The sequence below is a fragment of the Perna viridis genome, chromosome 8 (genome assembly GCF_037379345.1).
Source record: "Perna viridis isolate PV_CMFRI_1.1 ecotype Kerala chromosome 8, ASM3737934v1, whole genome shotgun sequence".
NCBI classification, from domain to species: Eukaryota; Metazoa; Mollusca; class Bivalvia; order Mytilida; family Mytilidae; genus Perna; species Perna viridis.
This window is the reverse complement of record NC_142452.1, coordinates 30,614,874-30,641,844: the sequence shown is the minus strand read 5'-3', so window position 1 is coordinate 30,641,844 and position 26,971 is coordinate 30,614,874. Positions and strand designations below refer to the sequence as shown.

The 26,971-nt window shown below is 33.5% G+C and overlaps 2 protein-coding genes across 9 annotated transcripts in view; one reads left to right on the top strand and one right to left on the bottom strand.

The window, feature by feature from the left end:
• Positions 1–1,429, bottom strand: part of LOC148610192 (uncharacterized) — a 42,119-nt gene extending 40,690 nt beyond the window's left edge. The window contains exon 1 of one of the 6 annotated variants that reach the window (XM_088542390.1): positions 1,330–1,429. The gene's annotated coding sequence lies outside the window, so the exon portion shown is untranslated. Of the gene's footprint in view, positions 1–82; positions 993–1,329 lie in introns of those variants that run through there. The other 5 variants (XM_088542389.1, XM_088542386.1, XM_088542391.1 and 2 more) reach the window with 5 other exon arrangements.
• LOC148610191 (uncharacterized) lies at positions 973–22,182 on the top strand. Of its 3 annotated transcripts, XM_088542394.1 has the most exons (8): positions 974–1,102; positions 2,780–2,964; positions 9,182–9,309; positions 12,310–12,371; positions 12,648–13,016; positions 15,764–15,871; positions 17,372–17,446; positions 21,397–22,182. In XM_088542394.1, coding segments are annotated over exons 3-8 (675 nt in total). In that variant the 5' UTR covers positions 974–1,102; positions 2,780–2,964; positions 9,182–9,307; the 3' UTR covers positions 21,456–22,182. The 3 variants fall into 3 exon arrangements, with proteins under 3 accessions (XP_088398519.1, XP_088398520.1, XP_088398521.1); XM_088542395.1 differs by lacking the exon at positions 9,182–9,309; XM_088542393.1 differs by lacking the exons at positions 2,780–2,964; positions 9,182–9,309 and having other exon boundaries at positions 973–1,102.
• Positions 22,183–26,971: the final 4,789 nt, after the last annotated feature.

The window sequence follows — 26,971 nt, the reverse complement described above, 5'->3', positions numbered from 1 at the left end:
CAATTTATACGATGTCAGCTCTGCTATAACCATCAAACATTAATTTTCAAAGGCTAATATTAACATGTTTATTGTCACCTACCTGTGTTTTAAATGTTAATTTTACATGACATAAATGATGAAATTACGAAATGATATCTCCCTATGAAGTCAATCATCCTAACCAGTCGAGTTCGTAAATTTGAATAGCAATATTTACATTGTCAAAGTCGCAGCCATTTTCTTCCGCATCGGTTGCTATGTGGTTTGTCTTAAGGCCAATGATTTCATCATGCACTTCGGTATCTTCGCAATTCTTATAGGATATTAAGTAATGATTTTTATTTTCTTGTTTAAGTACAGGAAGTCCCGTGAGTACGACATCTGTTAGACAAAGGTCAATTAACACAATATGAAAGAAAGACAACTCTTGCTCCAAATGGCAAATGTTACGAAAAAAGTTATTTTGTTATTTCAAAACAATATTGAGCAATATCTGACGTCGAGTATAAAAATGTATTTCCTTTATTCAATATCTATCCAAAAAGTGAAAATGGTCATTCACAAATGACTACATAATGGCTTCAAAAGAAATACACTACTGAAACAATACAATAGGTTTTCTAACTGCTTATCGGTACATCCAGAATCACATGAAGAAGGATGATACACTGAGAACAATGAAAAGTGAATTTTGTTCCGTTTTAATCTTCTACAATAAAGGAAAATCGGTCTATAACATACATCATCAACTAAAACGCATTTTATAGTTTGTGACCTGCATTAATGACGCAATTTTGAGATAAATGAGAAATCACTAGTTTAATCGGTTATTGTATATCTTGCAATACTGATAATACAATATGTATTGGAAATGATAACTTTCAATTGCACAGTATGATAATAAAACTCCATAAATGAAATCCATTAACTTACTTATAACACCACACCGATTTTCAGAAAATCAACTATCATAATATTTTATGCGCATGTCCTAAGAAATGTCCCGAATGTTCACAACAAGATAAAAACTCGGTCCTTCAGTAAATGGATGTGAAATTCATGACAAGTTTCGGAAGCTGATGATTGTGATCCTGCCACATTGCTTACCATGCATATATCGGTAAGTTGTTTGTTAAAATACAATTTTAATAAGAAAAGAGAAAGAAATCTAAAAAAGCAGATCGTAAATAAAGTGGAACAAGGAAGTTTAAACTAACTTTATTTACCTGATCTCAAATACTATTGACAATTGTCATGCGTTATCAGCTAATAACAAAACAAGAATATCTTTTAGGAATTTAAAGTATAATTACCCGTGAAAAAGTCAAAATATATAACATAGTTTACCCAATACTAGCTGTTTCAGAAAAAAATAATTCAGTTAAAATCATTCTTCAAATGTAAAATCCTTTTTAGAAGTCCTTCACCTTTAAATATAACACAAGTGTTTTATTCGTTGCTACAAATAAAGAGATATTTGCATTTCTAATTATAGTAGCAAAAATAGTTTTTTTTTTTAAACTTGACTTTTCAAATACTGACAAAGAGAGGTAACTCTAATTTATTTTATGTACTCTCACACTTCAGTCTTTTTCATCAATAATATAATTTACATACAGTGCACCTTAATGCATGCATAGATAAATTGTTTATTAGAAATCATTTTTTGTATTCCCTCATTTTTTACCTAGTGCGTGTATCTCGCATGTACTATGGCTAATATGGTATTAAATATCTTTTGACCACACCTGACTGTTGTCAATACATGAATGCCATTTCTTTCTGGACAGTAATTTAAAAACAAAAACGAAATACATGTAAATATAAAACAGAACAAAGAAAAATAATTATTATGATAGACATTGACTACACAATGGAATATCGTTATTTTTTTTACATAAAAATAGTTGGAAAATATAATTACATATATAATGCCATATTGTGAAGATGATTTACATGTATTATGACAAAAATCTGTTCACTCTACTATTGAAGAAAAATTGAAGGACTTGTCACATGTCTGTGGTTTCAAGAGAATACGCTCCATTCTACCATTCAAATGCATGGGTGCACGAGCGCTTAAATGGGGAACGTGAATGTTTCAAAGATTGTAACAGCAAAAATGTTCTGTGTAAAAACACCAATATAAATGCAAGAACTCCATTTCTACACGATAGCAGTAATTAAAAAAGCAATAAATATAAGATTTCGCTATGTAATGCAGCTTTTTAAACTTTTTGAAGTGAACAAATAAAATGAATATCAATTAGTCCAACATCAAATATCCTAAAATTATAATTCAAGTCATAGTAACAAACCCTAATGGCATTGTAGATTTATCTTCAAGAGGAATTTTGCCAAGATTTAAAAAAGAAATCATAATTTATTAATCATCCTGTGAAAATGTTTCATTGTGTGAGGCTTATGATAATTATCAAAGTCACAAAATATTTATTATATGTACAAGATACATTATTTGAATAGTAACTTTAGTAATAAATACTTTTATGTGCCCATTTCGTTAAAACAACTTATTAGTAATCATACCCAATGGTGGCTTTTATTAACATAGAAAAATCAAAGGGAGGTAATTTAAAAAACATAAGCAAGATGTGCAATGTTTTTGACTTGCAGTCATTTTCCAGTTGTCTTACCTCAAAATATATAAAATGTTTTGTGCTATGAACATGCATAGATATTGTATTGCACTTTATTGTAATCATGCTTTTCAAATAAAATTTCAACCCATGCGGATTTATGATTGTTTAAAGTATCTCATCTAATATTGTAATTGTAGCTTATCTTATATTGGTACACACTGCAGACTCAACTTCATAACTGTGTAACCATAAATTGCAAAAATAATTCATAGCAATTATCTAGAGAAATAGGGGCACATGGACGGGCACATGTACACAGACACATAACCTCCATCCCAACATACATGTATATGTATAAATAGCCAACAGATACAATTACAAGGTACTTATAATAATATTTATAATTAATTTTGATATTTATTTTTAACGTTACTGTACAAAGACGCGTGTTTTAACGTTGTTTTGTTTTTATTTTTATCAATTCTATTTTCTCAATAAATAGACTATAACAAAGGGACTTAACTCATTACCTCACAGTGACCACAACTAGGTTGCGCACGTTATCGCATCACAGCACATATACTCTATACATAACCATTAAGTTTGAAAACAATCTCACAGCACGTCAAAAGTGCAATCGAGTGCCACCGCAAAATAACTATTATTTTTGCAAAGCAATGAAACAAAACTTGAGAATTTCCCTTCTTTCATTCATTGTGAAACGTTTGATACTTGTTATACCTTTCTTCTTCAACTATTAATTATAATCAACCCGAACAATTCAATCTAAATCAAATCACAGAGGCCTGAATTTTACGATTAAAATTGGCATAAACAATTTGAGCCACAATCGGCGAAGGAAGTAATTTTTTTCTATAGTTATCTTCCCATTTCGGGATGTATAGAAAAGCCGGGAGGTTACCTTAAAGTAGCTACCAATACGTATGCCATGGCGGCCGAGTATGTGCAAAGCGCTTGGCTGGTATGTTTTAACCACAGAGGCCAAGTTACTCACAATTCCAGGCGGGTTCAAAATAAAGAGAATTGTCACTAATCTACAGTTTATTACGATTATACATAAAATACATGTTACAGGATGAAAAGTTATTTTGACATCAGAAAATTACGAAAACTCACATATACGGTGCGCTCAATCAAATAATTATATAAAAGTTTCTCAAATTCCTTAATATGGATGGGATCCATATGGCACAGGGGAACAACACAACAGACATCAACAATCTAGGAATTCTCCATATAGCGATAACTTCCATTTAGGTCTTGTATTATTTTCCCCATAGGCTTCTATAGTATACCTTAAATTTTCATGATTTAAAAAAAAAATAGACAAGGAGTTTTAATCTAACTCTTGACCACATCTTTCAATTCAGGAAATGTCAAAAATAATTTTTAGGTTCATTTTAGAAGAAAAAGGCACGAACTTTGGTACACCAGGATAGGTCAAACTAAGACTTTTTCTACTTACACTCTTTTTTTTTGAGTTCATAAAATAGACCCCTTTTCTGAAGCATTATTTTTCATGAAAATACTGTTTTTCGTCAAAAACAATTTTTATTGTGTCATAGATTGATATTTACCCTGTACTTGTGATGAAAAATGATAGTCATTTGCCAAGAAACAGAAACAGAAAAAGTAAGAAAGTCCGAATCTAAAAAAAAAATGCTTTGTTAAACACAAACCATACTTCAACATTTGAACAATTATAATGAAATGGTAACTTTCCATTAATAATTTCTCAAGTGAAATAAAAATAAGTCTCAACATATACCTTTCTTGTACTGATTAAATTGATGCTGCTAAGAAGGTTCAGACGATAATGTATTTATTTTTAGAATTTATAAGAGTAACAACAAAATTACCGAGCACTTATCCGATTAATAATCAACTCAAGTAACAAATACATCTGGCAAAATAAATATTACACCACCAGAGCAGCAAACACCGCAATGGTCCTAACTTGGTACAGGCACTTCCAACGAAATGGTCCCCCCTGTGGATCGCTATCCTTGTCGTGGTAGGGGGGCTTGCGTGCCTCAGTGATCCTAAGAGCTATGCCAGCAGGAGTTTTTTTCTCCTGGTAGGGTTACCCATGCTGAAAAGGTCAAAGGTTAGAGGCCAGACTAAAGCGATCCGAACATCGACCGTGGGCCCGGTGTTTAAAATAAAAAGTGGGTTCACCTACTTGTTTGCCGTGAGTTGCAACCCGTGAGTTATTGGTGGGCGAGGAGGTCCTAGTGGATGAAGGTCGTATCTAGACTCCAGTCGTGACGTAACCCCCGTGTCATCGATGGCTGGATGATCGAGGATACGGCTGTATATGCCACTCGGCTCTTAGGTCATCTAAACGGGAGATCGGATGGACCCGGTTCGATCAATCGGCTGGTCACGCCATGCCCTGCATTTGTCCACCTGCTTTACTGATGGCATTTTGTTAAATCCAATGTTTCTAAGATTTTCAAAAGCTTACAAATGGCAAATGAAGAAGGCGGTGGCTCATGGGTCAATCGAGTAGTACGCTGTCTATGCGCCATTGATAGATACGCTCTGTTCGAGTATGTCGTCTCTGGAATCCCTGATGCTATCTGCTGGAAATCCGTAGAGTCCTAGCATCGCCCGTGTTGGCACTCGGTGGCGGGTGGGGAACAGAGACGATGAAACTTACTAAAACTTAACATGGCGACAAAAAACAACGGGGAGTCCAATGTTTCTTATTAAAAAAAAACGAAAAAGTGATGTCTGCAATTCTTCTGATGAAAGTGATAAAAACTGGCCAAGATTTATTGTAATTTCTGCAAAAGATAAAGACAAAAATGTTAATGACCTTTCTCCTCTTTTAATACAGAAAACTATCAAGGGTGTAGCTGGTGATGTTAAAGATACAAAGAAAATAAGATCAGGAATGTTAATTGAATGCCTCAGACCTGGCCAATCATCAAATTTGTTAAAATTAACCAGGATTGGTGACCTTGATGTGGTTTCATCTGCACACAAGTCACTAAATCAGTCACAGGGTGTCCTTAAATACCGAGGTCGAGACCTCGACGCCTTAACTGATGAAGAGATCTGTGAGGAACTGAAATCACAAGGCGTTAAGTCAGTGAAAAGATTTACTTCTCGACGTGCAGATGCAACCACACCAATGAGAACAATCCTGTTAACATTTAGTTCCACTTCAGTGCCATCTCATGTCTACATTGGTCCTTACAGGACAGCTGTCAGTCTGTATATTCCTAACCCACTTCGGTGTTTTAAATGCCAGAAGTTTGGGCATGGAAAGGGCCAGTGTAGAGGAAAACTTTTTTGTTTCCGATGCTCTGAAGAAGGACACGAGGGAATCGACTGCAGAAAAGATCTGAAATGCAGAAACTGTGAGGAAGCTCACATGTCATCATCTAAAGATTGCCCTCTTTATAAAAAAGAAAAAGATATTTTAAAGATAAAAACTGAAAACAAAATTTCATATAGTGAAGCTCGCCAGAAGTGGTCCCTTTCCAACAATTTTCTTGTATCTGGCAAAACATCTTATTGTGTTGCAAAGCGTGCTTGTCTGTCCTCGACTGTTGAGGTGCAGACGATCATGAGTTGGAAAGAGGATATCAATGGTCTTGCCAAACTGCCCACTGAGGTATCCACCAAAATAATGAAACCATCCAAAAAATGTTTAGAGGAAATTAAAAAGGCCAGAGCTAAGAAATCTCACCAATGTTCCCAGACTCAGTCATCCCAAAATTCCGGATCATCTTCAAAATCATCCCCATCATCACAACAGTCATCGTCTTCCAAATCTCAACAGAAGAATGTCCAACCCCCCAAAAAGTTGGGGAATTTCCGTGTGGAGGACTTGGAGAAATCCACGTTTAGGCGACAGATTGTGTCGCCTGTGGTGTCGGACGCGGATTCCGAATCTGACATGGAAACAACAGATCATGGACTTTGTCCAGGTGAAAACTGGCTGGGTCCCGACCTTGATCAGATTGACCAAACAGATCCTGTTGCCATGAAAAAGATACAAAGAGCAGCGCGCTCAGTCAATTCGAATTGACCTTAATGGTGGCACTCGTATTAGAAGGTCATCGAGTCGTGGTCGCGGATCCAAGTCAGAGAAAATATCCCCCATTCGTCACCCATAAAAATGGCCAAATTACTTCAATGGAATTGTCGAGGTTTAAAGGCTAATATTTTGGAATTAACTCTTCTTGTTCAGTCTATTTTACCAGTTGCATTATGTCTCCAGGAGACTCATTTAAAAGAAACGTATCAAATTTCCGTAAAAGGATATACAATGTTTAGTACATTTGCTGAGGCAAATGAACGAGCTGCTGGTGGATCTGCCATTTTTATTAGGGACAGAGTAATACATAGTTCAGTTCCTTTAACTACCGATCTACAAGCAGTGGCCGTTCGGTTATCCCTTGATAAAACCATAACCGTTTGTTCCATTTACATTCCCCCAAATTCAATTTTGTGCAGAAATAAATTAGTTGATTTGGTTAAACAGTTGCCCAAACCATTTATTATTTTGGGTGACTTTAATGCTCATAATCCTTTATTGGGAAGTAATCATACGAATGATAAAGGTAAAAAAGTTGAGGAGCTCCTTCAGCAAGAAGATTTGTGCATATTTAATGACGGATCTTCAACGTTCCTTCATTCAGGCAATGGATCGTATTCTTCTATTGATTTAAGCATTTGTGATCCTCTCATACTTACAGAGTTTACATGGCGAGTTCATGATGACTTGTGCGGGAGTGATCATTTTCCAATTATTTTGGAGCACTTATCCTCCAAAACGGAGGAACGTCAACCTCGTTTTAAACTTGAGAAAGCAGATTGGGCTTCATTTGAAGCCCACTGTCTTGAAGAAGTACGATTAGAAACGATGAAAGATGTTGAAGATCCCATTTTATTATTTAATAAAAGACTGACATCAATTGCTAATAAAACAATACCTAAAACCTCGACAAATCCAAAAAGGCCTAGTAAACCATGGTTTACTGATGAGTGCGACAAAGCGATCGAAGAACGCAACAAGGCCCATCGCCGGTTTGACAAAAATCCTACACCAGCAAATCTGTCAAACTTCCGAATATTTCGAGCGAAAGCTCGACGTACATGTAAACAAGCCAGACGAACCTCTTGGAAAAATTTTGTTTCTAGTATTAAATCTCACACTCCCCTCAATAAAGTATGGAATTTTATTAGAAAAGTAAAAGGAAAAAATTCGAATTCTTCAGTGAAACACCTTAAAGTTGGTAATACCACTCTAACCACCGAAAAAGATATCGTCAATAAGCTAGCTGAAACATTCGCTAAACATTCATCCTCAACTAACTACAAACCGGATTTTCAAAAAATTAAATCATCTGCAGAAAAGACAAAATTAAACTTCAAGTCAAATAATGCTGAATCCTACTACTCTCAATTTTCTATAGAGGAATTAAAATCGTCACTGGCTAAAGCCCACGATACAGCTAGTGGGCTAGATAATATTCACTATCAACTTTTGAAACATCTTCTTGATCCATCTCTACATACACTTCTTGCGTTAATGAACGCGATATGGACTTCTGGTAACGTTCCGTCCATCTGGAAAACGGCTTCAGTTGTCTCTATTGCAAAACCAGGAAAGGATCATACGGATCCTTCAAATTATCGCCCGATCGCATTGACAAGCTGCGTCTGCAAGACAATGGAACGAATGGTCAATGATCGCCTTGTGTGGTTCCTTGAGAAGCACAACTTACTCACTAATATTCAGTGTGGTTTTAGGCAAGGCAGAAGTACTCTTGACCATTTAGTCCGGTTTGAAACGCTCATCAGAAATGCATTTGCTAAAAATGAACATGTTGTGTCGGTCTTTTTCGATTTAGAAAAAGCCTATGACACGACGTGGAAATATGGTATTTTAAAAGATATATTTGATATGGGGTTGAAAGGAAGACTTTCTCTGTTCTTGTCTAATTTTTTGTCAGATCGTCATTTTAATGTGAGGGTAAATTCGACTTTTTCTGAGGAGAAGGAACAAGAAATGGGTGTTCCTCAGGGAAGTATTCTTTCTGTCACTCTCTTCAGTATTAAAATTAATAGTTTAGCCCAAGTTTTGAAGGACAATATTGACGGTTCCTTGTATGTAGACGACTTTTTGATCTGCTACAAGGGACAAAATATGAGTAATATTGAAAGGCAGTTACAACTTTGCCTCAAAAGAATTGAGAAATGGGCTTTGGAGAATGGGTTTAAGTTTTCTACATCTAAAACTGTTGGTATGCACTTTTGTCGAAAGCGAAAGCTGCATCCGGACCCAGATCCCTTTCTTTATGGTAATAAAATCAAAATAGTAGAAGAAACAAAATTCCTTGGATTACTTTTTGATAGTAAACTTTCTTTTCTTCCCCAAATCAAATTACTTAAATCTAGGTGTCTTAAGGCACTAGATATTTTAAAAATGGTGTCCAGTACCGATTGGGGTGCTGATACCTCAATTTTATTAAATTTATATAGATCTTTGGTTAGGTCTAAACTTGATTATGGATCTATTGTTTATGGTTCCGCCAAAAAATCTTGCCTTAAAATTTTAGACGCTGTTCACCACCAGGGGTTGCGACTTTGCCTTGGTGCCTTCAGAACCTCTCCTATTGAGAGCCTTTGTGCCGAGGCAAATGAACCATCCCTTGGAGACAGACGTTTGAAATTAGGTCTTCAATATGTAAGTAAACTTATGGCCTACCCAGATAGCCCTGCCTACGACTGTGTCATTAATCCTATCTATGTCGACATTTATCGAAAACATGAAAGCAAAACCCCTCCTTTTGGAATTCGAATAAAACCTCATTTGGAAGCAATTCATCTGGAGACCAATGCAGTGACACCTGTTGTTACTTCGAAATGCCCTCCATGGGAGCTTCCACATCCTTCTTTCATTTTTGATCTGCGTGAATATAAAAAGTCCGATACCAATCCTTTATTTTTACAACAAAAATTTTCTGAAATTAATGCAAATTATCCGGATTTTTCGACGGTGTATACAGATGGCTCAAAAGATGGCGATAGCGTTGCATGTGCTGCTGTCCATGGTGACAGAACTGTAACTGAACGGTTGCCATCGAGCGCTTCCATATTCACAGCTGAAGCTCGAGCATATTGTTAGCACTTAAATTGATTACTCAATCTAATCTGTCACAATTTATTATTTGTTCTGACTCTTTGAGCTGTCTTTTGGCAATTAAGAATCACAAACTGAAAAAACACTCTTATTTTACAAATTTTGTATTTTATTCATCGACTTCGGGAATTTGATAAAGATATTGTTTTTCTCTAGGTACCCAGTCATGTTGGTATTCAGGGGAATTCAGTTGTAGACAGGGTTGCCAAAAAGGCATTAAATGAAATAATAAAGGACGTTAGTTTGCCATACACCGATTTTAAACCTTTAATAAGGAAATATATTTTAAAGATGTGGCAGGACCGTTGGGACGGTCTTGAACACAACAAACTAAATTCCATAAAACCCGATCTAGGCGTTCATCAATCCGGATCGGGCAATCGCAAAGAGCAAGTGGTCATGACTAGATGCCACATTGGACATTCTAGATTTACACATGGCCATTTGCTTGTTGGTGATCCTCCACCTGAGTGTATCCCATGTGATTGCCCTTTCTCTATCAAACATGTTCTTCTAGATTGTGTGGATTTTGCCAACACCAAGCAAAATTATTTTGACTGCGCCAATATGTTTGATTTGTTCAAGACCGTTTCATCTGAAAACATCGTCGATTTCTTGCGGGACATCGGTTTATTTAATAAAATCTAAATTGGATACCTTCCTTGATTTTTCAATATTTTAGATGTTTTATCGAATTTATGTTTCTATATGTATTTTATGTCTTTTATTATTTTATCACCTTTTATGTACCTTTTTATATGTAAATAGCTGCTTGTTTTAATTTCATTATTTTATGAAGAGACTTTGATCTTAATTTTAATATTTTCCTTGCATTAAATGTTCTTGCCGTGATATGGCCCTAGTCGCCGAAACGGCAATAAACAACAACAATCAATCAATCAATCATATAAAGACTGCTACTTAAATGTTAATTCGTACATAGAAATTTCAAGAAAGACAAAAATCTATCATAAACAAATTTGATATAGGTCATGGGGCATTTTTGATACTTTTGTTGCTCTGATGTTTAGAAATACGTAAAACATACCATAAATTTCTTTTGGGTGTTCGACAACGTTACGTGAAAAATGATTTTTTGGGCTCTTTCCAATGAGGCCTTATTGCACGAAGCAAATGTTGCTTATATCTTTTCCATATAATACTTGTAACAATTTAGTTATATGTAGGGTCTAAAATACAAAGCATGTGGATGAATTTACAATTGAGAATCAAAACATAAAATACTTGCACTTTTTAGTTGATAATTAAATTGATATATTGGACGTTTATCTTGCCCAATATATTATATGCCCCGTTTGAATGACTAAATATGTTTTCATATTTAAGTAAATTTACAAACTGGTGCAAATGTACACACGTGAACACTTTAAATCATGAGTGTAAATATACTTTTGCAAATTTGCAAATGTGTTTGGGTGTGTGTTTTGCTTATTTTGTTTTTATGTGAACAAACAAGCAAATTTTCTTCCAACAAGACTTCTGTTTTTCACTCCTCACAAAAACGAATATATGAAAAAAACATGATTCTATTAAATGTAATAGCTTAGGTTATTTTTTTTTACGGCGGCAGCCCCCTCTTCACGAAGGACAGTCTTTTCAGTGATGTTTTACTTCCGTCCTAAGTGGAATAGCTTTCAATAATTGATAACCATGTAGGTGTATTCATTCTCATGGAACGCTTTCATCCCGCATCAAGAAATTTATTCAGAGCAAGACGTAGTTAACAATTTACTGTATTTTGCTATTTAATTTATTTCATAGAGTAGTTGCACTATTAAAAATATTTCATAAATGCATTTACTATGACATCAAACATCTAACAAATGTCATTTTGTACCTTATCTAATTTCAAGTTAACATATCATATGTAATATTCATTAGACGTCATTGTGTTCTGGTGTTTTGTTCAACCCGGATATGTTGGCCACAGGTTTCGACAAACGCTATCATCTGCAGTCAGACGTAATGTTAATTTTATATGATTGTATAATTTAAATATTTACGTTTTTCGGCGCATTTTGCATCAATATAAAAATGTCGTAAAATCTGTTGTTTATAAATTGTTTTGACAGAATTTGAGATAAAAAACTGTTTGACATTACTATCCTTTTTATGTACACATTAACTACATTGGTTAATAAGAATGAACACATTTGATTAAAATGAATTGACGAAGTGAACTATGCAAGATCGAATTAAATAACAGCAACTGACATCGTTCTAAGATAAATTAAGGACGGAAGAGCAATCAAGCAGTTGTTGAACCAGCAAATTATATCATGGAGGGGATCAAAGCCAAAAATTGACAAAAGATGTATTCCTAGCAATGATGTTTTCATTTTTTGCAAAATATCGACACCAATTAACAAACGTTTCAAACGGTAGTGGGGAAATGTTTCCAACTCATCAAGACCCAGACCTTAATCTGCCGCTTTCTAAACATTATATATATCTAACAGTAATAAAAAAAGTGCCACTTATGCATCTAGAAATTCTTGAAATTCTTTATATTATATATTTCAGGATAAAAATGAAAGAGTTCTTTGCATGTGTATACACACTCCAGTTTATTGCACTTTCCACAGGTAAGTTCAACCTTTATTTATCAAAGAATTTTATCAAGGAGGTAGCTATATTCAATTAAAGCAAACCTAAGTTTTAACGTTATGTGCACAATCTTAATAATTTCGCAATCAATTATCGATAATGTATACTTGTATGATATTGGCACTCAATTAACCAAACTTTGAAGAAAACAACAAGAAATATGTATACCTGTTTTTTTTTAAGACAGCGGATATGACGTCTTTCTCATTTTCGTATTTTAAAAATCGTCATTATGAATTTAATTTTTTTTGCAGATTTTAAAATGAGCGATGATTGTAAAGGCAAATTAAACATTTCTTATAAATGGCACCCACTGCAGTTAGAAGTGACATGTAAAACAACCGATATTAACCTGCCAATTCATATACTTTTGCCGAACGAAACCGAGGTTGGAATGTGTAAAAAAAATACCATGAACAAAGGCTTAAAGTGCACCAAGTGCGTAAATGTAGAGGATACAGATTGTGATATACGAGTTTGTAATTGTCCGACTCCTGAAGTTCTCGTAACTGCCCGAGGAAAGTTAGGTAGTGGATTTGAAGGCATCTGGACTTGTAAATACGGCGATTTTGAAAGCTGTTCTTCTTCTATAAATGTTCAAGCTGACAAAACAACACAGGGTGGTAAGAATCATGGGATCTATAATTATCAGTTGGACATTGATGTTTGTTTCGGTATTGTTTATAAGATGAAAACAACCTTACCTCAGAATTGTATGCTTTATTCAAATGTTTGGAAAATTTAATGTATAGAGATTATAAACCAACTGTTCATTTTTACAAAAAAAGGACTAAATACAAAACTATTGACCAAATTTTACGACAAACGTGATGACTTTTTCATTCAGAATTGTCAACTTTCCTTTTATCTGTGGCAACATCCCTTCGGCTCCTGCGTATGGAGTGTTCATATCACAACTCATACGTTATGCCAGAGCTTGCCGAAACTACACAGACTTTTTGTATCGCGCTAGAACTCTAACAAATAGGCTTCTGGAACAGGGTTATGTTGCTACAAGATTGAAGTTATCAATACAGAAGTTTTATGGTCGTCATCATGAACTCGTGGATCGTTATGGTGTATCCATCTGCACCATGAAAACTGATTTATTCAACGGGTCATAGTTTTCCTTTCCTCGTTTGTCTACCCCGGACTTGACTTTTTATGAGCAATGCGGCGGATGTTTCTAGAAAAGCGGAGGACGCTTACCCTACCGGTGCACCTGGTCCATGCTCCCAGTTTTTAGTGGAGTCCGAGTTGCTCATTTACTTTTGTTACTTTGTATGTATGATTTTAGTTACTTTATGTTCTTTGTTGTGTATGTCTGTTTTCCATGCCTGGTGTTTGTCCCTGGATTACATTCTTTTGATTACCGCTATAACCTTGGCTAGCTTGATTACTCTTTATTATAAATAATGACGCCACAATGCTTTTGTCCATTATGACAAATTTTACAACCTTTTCTAAATTTGATCATTTATCACTAATTTCTATCTTCGTTTTGGTTTTATATGCCTGGATATTCAATCAAAGGTTTATTCTTTAAAGGTAGTAAAAATTTGATAGCAAAAGGTAAACATGTTTTGTTATTGATACATCGATAGTTTGAATCTCAATGCATTAAATTAATAACAAAAACGTTTTGAAGGTACAGAGTCATACATAACCTTGATATGTTTTGCATTTTTCTTGAAAGGATTAGTATGATCGGTGTATATCAAATAATAATAATAATAAGTTTTTTTAGTAGGTAAGCTAAAATTTATACCATATACGAGGGCAGGCACTGGTGCAAACGAATACGCGTTTTTAGAAAAAGAAAGTAGACAGATAATATAAAACATCTTAAACGTTATTAAGAAAACATTTTGAAAATGATGCACTTATAACATTTCTTCTCAATCAACTTCTGTCCATGTACAATGTAATCAAAATTATGACTAGATGTATTTGATGAGTTATGTAGTCCGTATTTTAGCAATGCTTCGAATTGTCTAGAGTATAGATATGATATATTTGTGTTAATAGTTTTACAAATATACTGGCGCAAGTGTTTTAATAGTTTTTTAAACGCATTTCACACATAACCATTAGTCGAACCTTGGAAAACATGTTTTATATCTTCTAAATAACATAAACAACAAAAGTGTGAACAACATTTTCAAGGATAAATATGTAACTGTCAAGAACACAATTTGAAGTCTTGAATTCATATAGGCCTGTTCCTAAATGTTTTATGCAGTGCAAGCTAGCGTTAATATCTTGACAAAATTGCTATTTCTTTAAATTTAGATGAATTGAGATATTTTATGCCATGATCCAGCTGAATACCAAAACTTATAAACATAAACCATTAAAATTTTCATTCAAATCAGGCAATTTGTCAAAAAGTATTGCTAGCTTGCACTACACAAGATATAAATGCTACAACAGATTTGCATTTCCGAACAAAAATCTGTTCAGTTAAATCTGTACATTTTATTTCACAATTATATGTTTACACTTCAGTTGTTAGCAAAATGTGGCTGCAATTGTGAATGTAGGAATAATGCATATATGTAGAAAACTGCATCAGGTAGAAAGGTTTTCAGGAACAGAATAATTTCATTCTTAACATCTTGAATAAAACTATATTGACAATTGTTGCTCTAGTTTTGACTTTAGCAGAACCTTAACGACGAATAAAACAGAGTTTTGGGAATAACAATTCGGAGACACTTTGCTGAAATATTAATAAGACTGCTAATGGAAACATTTAGAGGCTTTATTAAAGTATAGTGTCAAATTATCTATAAACACATATGCTTTCCTTTGATATGATTTATTACACATGGTAAACAAATTTATGAGGATGTATTGTGCGGAAGCACCATAATAAAACATTTTTATCGAAAATTGAAACATTTTCATGTTGCCTGTATCAGAATGTGCTCTGTTGATGGCTTATTTGATTGATTGAACTGATTTTAAATCTGATCTGGTTTTTACAAATGCCATGAGTCACAAAATACTATATATGACGATTTGAAGTTTTGACTTGTTAATATACATATTATGTTACTCGAAATAGTCATAAAAATAGGAGATGACACATGATTGCCGCATATGCCAAGCAATGAACAATTTAACTTCTACATGTCACCACGTGGTCTTCAATGATGGGTGTACCATAAAACAAGCAGTTAAAAGTCCATTTCATTGTTTTCTCTATTTCAATTTCATGATAAGTATTCGCACAGTTTGACCCTTATAAGAACGACTTGCGTTCCCATGTTTGTTCATCTTAAAAACACTTTTTAAATTCATTACATTTAATAGCTTAATTTCAATTACATGGAGTTAAAACTGAATCTTTCATATTTTTTTTCAGACCGAATTCCAGCAGAGACAAAAATACCTATTTGGGTTTATATAGTTATAGGAATTCTCACTGTGATTGTTTTACTGGGTTTGGGTTTGTACTTCCGTAAAAGAAAATGTAAGTTACTTTGATATGTACATTTGTTTTTATTCTACTGCTGCTGACAAGAAGCTATACTTTGAAACAAACGTTCATCACATTGAAAAATGCAATTTGCAATATTTATACTTAGTATTAGGTTTTTTATTTTCAATTTGTTTAGATGAATTAATTTTATGTAATCATGGTTTAAGGATACCCTTGATATATATATCTTCCATGTATCAATTTGATCTGATGGAGCGGTGTAGCGGATAGAGTCGTTACATTCTGAGACTTGTATAATATTGATAATTGTTGTGACATGTATTATTGATTTGATCCTCTATCCTACATAATAATACTGAGATGACCTGTTCCGTACTACCATACATCGTGTACTAAAATGTCAGTCCAAGGCCATCCATTGGTCTTCTATGAAAGACGAGTAACTCATATACCACATGGGGCTACAGGTGGCTCCAAAACATCATTATACACGGTACAACGAAAGATTTACCACTATATACTCAAGTAACATAACAAAAATAAAGTAAAAGTGAGAACAAAACAAGACTTACAAAGACCAGAAATGCCTGACTTGGGAAAGGCACAAAAATTGCGGCGGAGATTAGGTACTTTAGAGTGATCACAATCCCAATTAATATCTGGCCACTGTGGAAAATAATATTACACAATTTAATACACCTAAAAATCAATTCAAAAAGGTCTGAGTCCTTTGTTATAATGGAAATAAGAAACTGAATATAAATTACGCAGGTGGACAAACTAAGGATTACTAGCAGTTACCTGACATGCCAGCTCCAGATCATTTTAACCTACAATAAGTTACATTTCCATAGTATTTGAAATCAATTCCAATTCTTCCAATGCAGAGTTTAGAATCAGGATACATCATAAATCATACAATAAGGACAAAAGCCATGTCATGCCAAAAAAAAAACTGCTTTAAAAGATAGTGTTTTAATTTTTATGTAAAGATCCTATTAGTGAATCAATGTAAGTACCAATAAAAATGATATCCTTAATTATTTGACAACAATATTACGACTTTATCTCTAACGAATAAGCATATTCATCGGTTTACTTACCTTATTGGATGAGTATCGAGCTTTCCGTGCTTTGAGTATTTCCGTAAAACAAAGGGTGTAAGATACCGCACGCATTAATCATTACAAGTACATTTGTATTTGAGAATGAGTTCCTTGTATATATAAAGTTCGAAAAAATTTCCAACATTGTCAGATTTGCAAATGGAATCGGGTTTTTCTTTCCGCGGGACTCGAACTCGTATCACTGTGATATCTATGACGGGACGACAACACCTGCACAAAGTAAGGCGGCCTAAACCAATCAATGCTATACATGTTTTAGAATGTGACGACTCATTTCACTGCTCAATCGGATCATACTTGATACAGGGGAAAATAACGTTAAGACTTAAGTATCTGAAATATACATACTGTAAATAATGATCCTAATTGAATTTGTAATCAATTAATTCTGTACCTTTGAAAGGTTTTAAAAGACCACCAAACAAAGCACCACAGTGTACGGAAGAAGAAACTCACGAATTGAATCAAATTGGTCGAGGTATTCATTGTTTTGATTTAAAAAGAATCTCACAATAGCACTGAAACATGTAATGAAAAAAGAAGCAAAAACAAACAATATTAACACAAGAGTAGTATCATTTTTACAAAAAAATAAACAAGTGATTCTATGTACATCGACTGGTAAATCAAGTGATTGAACGTAACATCGAAATAGACGTGCAATTAAATCAAATCATGGTTAAAGTAAATGACAAAAATTGAAAACAGAGACAAACTATACACGCAATGACGATTACACACACACACACACACACACACATACACACACACATATATATATAAATGAAACAAAAGATACGGGAGACGTTTTTTTTTTGTCATACGCCGATTTCTTGACGAGTTGACACGGTCAAATTTTGTAAAGCTTAAAATTAAAAGTTGGAAATTGGTGGATATAATGTTTGAATGTAGTTAGGCACTATACATAGGGTGCACCATAGAGTTACATTAAGGCGCACTGTTTCGCACACCAAGTTACCCCAGAAAAATTTTGTAAAAGTTAAAATTAAATGTTGAAATTTTGGTGGATATATTGTTTAAATGTAGATAAGCAATTATACATAGACAGATGTAATACATGTAATGGTAAACAAGTGTAATTTAAATGAAGAAAGGTATCCGGAACGTTTCAGTCCCCTGCCGTATTACGTTCTCTCCTCAGCATCAGATGGCTGATTTTCAAAATACTTACGTATTTTGCACGAACTTTTGAGAGAATGAATCGAAAAGGGTCTTATTATTTTTACCTTTTTTCCACCTACTCCATGCATGATTTCATCCTGTGGTAGTGTCTAAGTGTCTGATATTCTATAAAACATAGTATTTGGCTGTTAGTTTTGGAAAGGCACCCCTCGATTGTACTAAAACTCAGTAATATTTTTTCAGTACACAGGCAAAATTATTTCACATGATTTTCACACGAATTTCACATGATTTTCACCTGAATTGAGCAAATAAACTAAGTGGCAGATTTCACGTCAAATTCAGGTGAATGGAGCCTTCAGGTGATATTCACACGAAATGTTCACATGAAATTCATGTTAGTGAATTTCACATGAAAATCATGTTAATTTCATGTGAATTTCACATGAATGTCATGTGAAGCTTTATTAACATGAATTTCACGTGAAAAATATTTACCTGTGTATGTTACCATGGCTACTGGTTTTTACTTTGGTAGTGTCTAAGTGCCTGATATTTTATAAAACATAGTATTTGGCTGTTAGTTTTGGAAAGGCTACCCTTATTTGTTCTTAAACTCAGTAATATTTTTTTTGTTACGATGGCTATTGGATTTTATAACAATAATCATTAAATTACTTATAAATGACTTGAAACTTCACACACCAAGGATTAGAAAAATATGTACTTTTTAATGACAAAACACTTGAAATTTATTTGTGGACTGCCTCCGAACAACTTTATTTTAACAAAGTGAGGCCAAATTTTCAGAATTGACCTAAACGTTTTGTTCTACTCTAGTATGTTTTTCACAATGTCATACAGTGAGGTTCTATGACATTCCGTTTCTTGTGTTCTGACGACGTTCGATGTGCATTGGAAATCACCCCTGTATAATATGGAGACGATCGAAGAGACGTTACTCATGGGGTCCTAATTTAGATATTTTTATGGGCCCAAGTTATTGACGGAAGTATTCAATTTTAATTAGACTGCTACGGTTTTCTAGTCAAATAAAAAATACGGTATCATGGCCATTCGTCTAAACATATGCACCTCCAGTCGCGGGTCGACGGGCATACGCCGACTAATAAAAGGGGGTAAGATTTTTTTTTCATAAAATCTTGATTTTACACAGATTCTATCCGCAAATTGTCTTTCCTCGCTCTGCTCGGCTATTAACTCTATTTACTCATTTTACTCCATGCTCCCAGTTTTTAGTGGAGTCCGAGTTGCTCATTTACTTTTGTTACTTTGTATTTATGATTTTAGTTACTTTATGTTCTTTGTTGTGTATGTTTGTTTTCCATGTCAGGTCTTTGTCCCTGTATTACATTCTTTTGATTACCGCTATAACCTTGGTTCCCTTGATTACTCTTTCTTAGTAAGTACACAAAATTTCATTTATTTTATTTTGTCGAACTAAAGAGAACTTTTGATAAGAATTCATTGATTATGTACTAAGTTATCTGGGAATACGGATAACGATTAGAGTCTTCCAATTTCTTTTTTATTCCAACATTTTCATTATTACAGTGATAAATGAAAGCGTGTCAAATTAAGGTCAGTTCAGTGGTTTGTTGCAGATTGCACCAAAAAGGGGTTGTATATTATTATACCATATAATTTATGGTACTGAAACACGTGAAAACCATGCCTAATGCAGTAGATTTTCAAACATAACAAACATCTTTCTTTGTTTTTGCTAGTTAACTACTATAAAAAATCACAAAGAAAATTTCCCACAAAAAGTCACATCTACGTCGTACTCGATCTATTTCATATAAATTTGAATTCAAATCATCAATGGATTGTTTAACCAGGACTATCATGAATGATGATAATTTTGCATGACGAAACAATATTTTTCCAAAGTTGATCTTCAAATACATTAATTTCACATTTGTACATGTATGATTTATGGTTTCGGTGTGTACAAACTTTCCCGTTTAATATTGCACTCCGATAAACTTTATTTGATAATTTTATGCCGTATACGTTTCTCCTTAATTGTATTAGTGTTCTATATTTCTATTCGTGTGTTTGTTTGTTTGTTTAGTTTTGTTTTTGTCTACATACTACAGTATGGATCGTATCAACAAGAAGGATGCCTTAACTGCGATACATGCGATATTTTACTGTTATTAAATCGATTGAGTAATCAATAATTTTGGGCTGTTTAACTTCAGTTACAGCCACGCGTCTATTATTTATAAAATACAAAGTCTTAATCGGTAAAACAGCATTCGAATGACAAAATTGATATTAGTTTGGCAAAAAAAAAAAGCCTTTCCGCGAAAATTCCGTGGCACTGTTAGGGTTAATTTCAAATTCACCACCAACAAAATAGAAACTGAAATTGAAAGACTGGAACACTCGTTTTTCTTTTCTTCTGTAGTAGCCTTTACAATGGAATAATCAAGGGAACCAAAATTCTTGCGGAAAACAAAAAAAAAAAAATGTAAGCCAGGGACAAAAACCAGACATGGGAAACAGACAAACACAACATAAAGTAACTAAAATAATACATACAAAGAAACAAAAGTAAATGAGCAACTCGGACTTCACTAAAAACTGGGAGCATGGACCAAGTGCACCGGTAGGGTAAGCGTCCTGTGCTTTTCTAGAAACGCCCGCCGAGTTGCTCATAAAAAGTCAAGTTCCGGGTTAACGACAGAGGAGAGAAAAACTAGAACACGATGAACAAATCAGTTTTCAAAAACACTGCTTTTATACAATGTAGAAACAGATTGGTCTAGAGTTGTAATTAATTTCCCATATTTTGTTTGTCTGCTTGAGCATGTGTTCTCCAACTTCAACGTTAATATTGTTGATAAGAAATTCAAGCATTTTAACAACAACTTATGCAAAGTGCTTTTTGTTAAAATAAATGTGGTTTTTCATAAAAAAAGGCATTTCCCTGTCTTGTGCTATACAAGCATATGATCTAGTCTCCTGTTTTGTATAGAAACTTTTGTGAAAAAAAGTTATTGAATTAAGCTTATCCTGTGGAAGTTTTATGTACAAAGTAGATATATTTTAAAGTTGTGTATTATTACAAAAGGTTAGGATACCAGAAGCGAGATCTTGTTTGGCTTTTTAAAAATTATTTTAGAAACCACACCAACCGATTAACGCAAATTGTACTGTAGATTTCATCACAGATCTTTCCCTGTCGTGAATAAAGGAGTAAGGAGTGTTGGAACAAAAGTTTGTATTATCATATATCTAGTTATATTTTTGTAGGAGAAAACCGATCAAATGTGGAAAATTATATGCCTCCCATTGAAGACGTAACCGAATGAAGGACATAATTAAATGTTTCTTGATATTCAACGACAGCATACATATGAGTTTAAATTGGAAGAATAACAGTGACAAACTATTGTTGTTATTTAAAAGATTAAGTTTAATAAACACGAGTCAAAAGATTTGTACAATTGGGATTACATGATGTTATCAAGTTCGTATGTTCCACATGTATGAAAGTGAACTGTTGTTGTTTTTGCATGTGTTACATACAATCCTACCATGAACTACATAAAACAGATGAAACGTTACTTTTTTAAACGATCTGTAACATTTCAGTTCATAATACCAATTGTTATCCATGAAATTGAATCAATGTGTACTCCACTAAATTGACGAACGAACGGACGTACCGATAGGCATTGTCTGTTTTTTCATGTGGAATGACTACAATTACAGTAGAAATAATGCTCAAATTAAGCTTTAACTCATTTCAATTTCTTCGAAATTATAATCAAAATTAATGTAATGCCTCTACAAAAAGGGCTTTTCATTCATTGGACTGAAAGTCGAGTTATCGAGTTATAATATCATACGTACCTTTCCTTCGGTTACGTAGTAATACGTGTCGCTAGGATTATGAAAGGGGAGAAAACTTTAAAAATGTTAATTATCGCCTATTATTTCTTAGCTTTATTTATTTTTCTTATAGTTTTTTTTAATATTTCTTATATTTTATTATACATGTATAACAAAATGAAAGAATAAACATAATGTATTTTGGTTTTTTGTAAATTTTAATCATTATAAAGGCAATGTGTGAAACTACATATACAAGGATTGAATATGAAGTTCCATTTCAGTTACTGATGTTTAATAACCAAAGACTATCGCTTATCTGTACTTAAGATATAGAGGTTAGAAACCACTAATTCCACTTCCCATAGGCTTCTATGCTAATTTCACAATATTCAATGGCTTCTCTGGACTTTACCTTAACTTTAACCTGCAGAGGACTATATGTCAGCATGATTCTACATATGTCAGCTCACAATCCCCCGAATGGCATGTGGGGTTAGCAGACTTGCAGTGCAGTACTGGTCACTGGAAGTGAAGTGTCTATAAATAGCATGGGAAATCCCAGTGTTTTCACAAGATAGGGGTACATTTTTTTAATGAGATGAGAATTTTTTTCACAGCACTATGAGGAACAGGGGTAATTTCTGCGTATGACTTTTTTGCATACGTTCCAAATGCTCATTGGTTGAATTGGTGGTCTGTAACCTATAGATATGTAGTTCATATTTCGTTTAATGAGATCAGTCTATAAATTCATGGATTTAAGCATGTTACAGTCTTCACGCTCAAGATACATTGCGTAATGTAAAAACGTTTAAAACTGGTGTTTTTGACTTGACCATTTAATGAAGTTATGTAGATATGAATACCTACATGTATGTTATAATAATGTAGAGTTGACTCGGCGAATGATTACATTGATACTAAATAATTACACAAAGGAAAAATGTTGCCCGAGACAAAGTCTGAGTATGGTGATCTAGTGCATGTATACCACCATCAACTGCAATAAATATGTGTTATATTATGCTGAATATCATTCTCTAGAATTTGTCAAGATGTATTTCCTAAAATTATATTTTCTCCCTCAGTCTTCTTTGTTGGTGTCACCAAGGGGAAAATAAATTAAGTCGTTACATTTTGGGCAAAAAGTATATAAGATCTGTGGACAGGAAATGACCAATGATTTTCATTCAAAATATATATCTAATATATGGTTATCGGAATCATTGAAAATAACTGTAACATTGAGAGAGGAACACCAAGTACAATCTTCAGCTGTGATGATCGTGAACTACTTGACAAACAACGAACAAGAATTAATCAAAAAAGCGAAAGAGTTCTACTTCGCTGATTAATGCTTTGTTTTTTTAACACTCCATTACTTAAACCATTTTCAGAAAATTATTAACGCGAGGGGCAGATTCAGGATTTCAGTGTTTATCTAGTTGTAATTAGTACAATCTGAGGGATGTCAATTAAATTATAATGCATTTTACACATGACTTATAAGGACACTTTCATTTTTCAACCAGATTTTTCTAATGTTTAAATTCCAGTCATGAAAAATGTCATTGTGTGTGTAGCCAAATTTTGACCCAATCCGCTTCCAGGCAAATCCTTAAATTTTCTTCAAAAAATTGTTATTCGGACAAATATATATATAACCAATAACAAGCCAACCTCTGTCTAAAAAATATGACTTGTAAAGACATGGGAATGCGTTTTTACTTTTACTTAAGGGTCTTGGTTAGAATAATTTTTCGTTTACATAAAGTATATTCTGATGACTGCTTTGCATATCATTAGCATGAATCCCAAAACCTGTTTTTCTATAATTAAATGTATCAGGAATAACACACGTATATACATCAAAAGGCACCAGTGAATTAAGAGAAAATATTCAACAGAAAAGGTACAAATCAAAAAGAAGATGAAATTATCCGATGAGGCTGTCAGTGCAGGTCTTAGAACATCTGGCCTCAACAAAGATAAAGTGGGTCTAGAGGACTCATTGAATGAAAGTAATCTGACCGATGATGATGACGGTGATATTTGTTGAGTTATAATAAGAGGTCCCGTGTTGAAATTAGCTGGAATTGTGTTTGTTAAATTGTCGCAGTGTGACAATATTGATTGTAAACACTGGACACATCTCCAGTTTTGTAGTCACGTCCGGGTAATCTGAAGAAGAGAAGTATTCTTTTTCCCCCATTGTTTAGGACAATGAAAAATGAAGTGTTCATTGCATTATTATGTTAAATTTTCATTGCTTGGCAAATAAGTCCTGTATTGAAAATTTTAGATATTTTTGTTGGACAGTTTTTTTGTGATCATATTTTATTAAAGTTATTAAAATGTTTAATGATGTTTGCAAGTTTCAATAATCTGATGATGGAATTCACCCTTCAGTACATCAATCAAGTGATTCTAAATTCTAAATGATTCAGTACTTGATCAATTTAAATCAAATAATTAAAACATCATTTCGAAATATTATGTCTTAAAAAGTAAAAAAAAAAAAAAAAAAACACTATTCCAACGTATAAATATTTTTTTCTTTTAGACTGAAAAATATATTCTATACACTCCTGGAGACGTTCATTTCCCCCATTTTAGCGTTCGTGCATCGTTTATCGTGCGTCAATTACACATCGTTTTGTGTTCGTTTAAACGCACGATAAACGTACGATAGAAGCGCCCGTTTAAACGCACGATACGAGCGTTCGTTTAATCGCACGATAGAAGCGTTCGTTTGTTTTTTTACTTTGATTATTTCCTTGATTTAGCTGTTATTTTTATATTTTTGCTATTATTAATTTATTTAATATATAATTTTATTTTTTCTGTCTTCATTATATGTCAATATTATTATTTTTCGTCGTTCGTCTGTGGTGTGTTTAAACGCATGATAAGACCGTTCGTCTATCGTTCGTTTGAACGCACGCTAGAAGCGTTCCTTTATCGTGCGTTTAAACGCACGATAGGGGCGTTCGTTTAAATGCACGATAGAAGCGTTTGTTTGTCGTGCGTTTGGGTATCGAAACATAAACGTCTCAAGGACTGTATAATCATTTTTGTCCAATACTATATTTTCTTCAATAAATCCAATGCTAACATATTTCAGTCGATTTAGTGGATTTGTATTGTACCCCATATTGCTCCTCATACTTGTTTAATCGCTGAACCGGGTATGCACGGAAAGGGATACGACAACAATAATGGCGGATTGTTGACATCTGATTTCTATTCATTGGTGTATTAATCAAATAAAGACATGTATATGACATAACATACAGAAGTGGAAAGTAGAGGGTCCGAATTTTATTTATATAAATAACATTAGCGTCGTCTGGCCAGATCGGTAACTCGAAAGAAAGTATATCATTTTGACCAACGGAATATGGATACCCCAGTATACATGTACATGTAATTGTTGGCACTAAACAGAATTATTTACACCAGTAAATGTTTGTGTTTATGCATTGATAAAGTTTTACCAATATTGTACATGTACATACTATGTTTCCTATAACTCTTACACAAATATAAGTTAATTTGGAAGCATTTTCCTTTGGTCTTTCAAACTTAACCCAAATCGCACACTTTTGCATCTTGAAAAGTTGACAGCTCTGGGTTTTGTAAATTTGTTTTGTTAATTTTTATCACTGTCTTTTCAGTAGAAGAATACAGTCTCTTGGAATGCCAGTTATTTACTTACATGTATCATGTCTGAAATGGTTATATATGTACTGTATTGGTTTGCAGTGTAGATGCTATTTTAAGTATGAAATCCACAGGACATGGAATGTTGTTAACGACCAATTTAATTTTTTTAGTTTGTTTATTTTGTTATGCCTAATCTTACTTTTCCCATCATACTAACCAGTTCTGCATGTAATTTCAAAATTAACTCTTTCCATTTAAATTACATCTGACATTCCTATCCATGTAGTCTTGCTATCCCTACCATCAAGAAATCATGAGGCTCAGAGGGAGCAACCATTTGATCTTTTTTATGGGGGGACGTAAAATTTTCTATCCCGCCTTTTTATTTTGATAAGAAATTAAAGGTCCTGCTTTATATGTTATTTTGGATTTTTTAAAAATATAACAAAAAATATTAGGACATAAATTATTAGATCTGCCTTTTTTCTTATAATGGGCTGTCCTGTCTTTTTCTTGATAATCTCAATCCAGGGTTTTTATTTCGATTTGATCCTAACCCCCCTCCACACCCCCTGAAAAAAATATATGATAGTTCCCTACGGATTACAGCATTATACCTTATTGATTAATCCTTTTTTTGAAAGATATTTCTTCATATTTTCTCTAAACAAAAATATAGAAGGCAATAACAGGAAGAAAAGGTTAATGTGTATTTTCCTTAATGTGGCCTCTCATAGCAAGTTGCATGCAACTAACTAAGGAACCTTATCTTACTCGAGAAATAAAAGGTCTTGGATAACAGCTGCAATAAACAATTTAACAGCTGGATTTTTTCCATCCTTATGTCTCCATAGATACATTTTTATTGTTGAAATGATTTTAGTTGTTAATCTTTTTACATTCATTATACAGTTCATATAATTCACATATCTCATTGATAGTTATTTTTTTTCATTTTCCTCTCGGATTTTCTCAACCGTGACTTTTTATTACAAATTAAAAGTTGTGAGAATAAAATGAATAGCACGAAATTTTACATATTTTTTTCACATTTACACATGCATTAGTATACAGTGAGGGGGAATTTATTAATATTACAGTGTCCTTTGTCTTCGCTAAGTTCCATGTTGATTGAGACATGTGCGTGTACAATGTATACTTTCATTTAAAATTAGTATTTTCATATTTCCAATTTCTTTTTTTTGAGAGTGCTTTACATGTAGTACGAACACCTTTCAACTACTCCTGAATGCAGTACGTTAAACTTTGATTAATTGTCACTTCTTAAAAGTACACTGTTCAATAACCCTTTATAAGACTATAT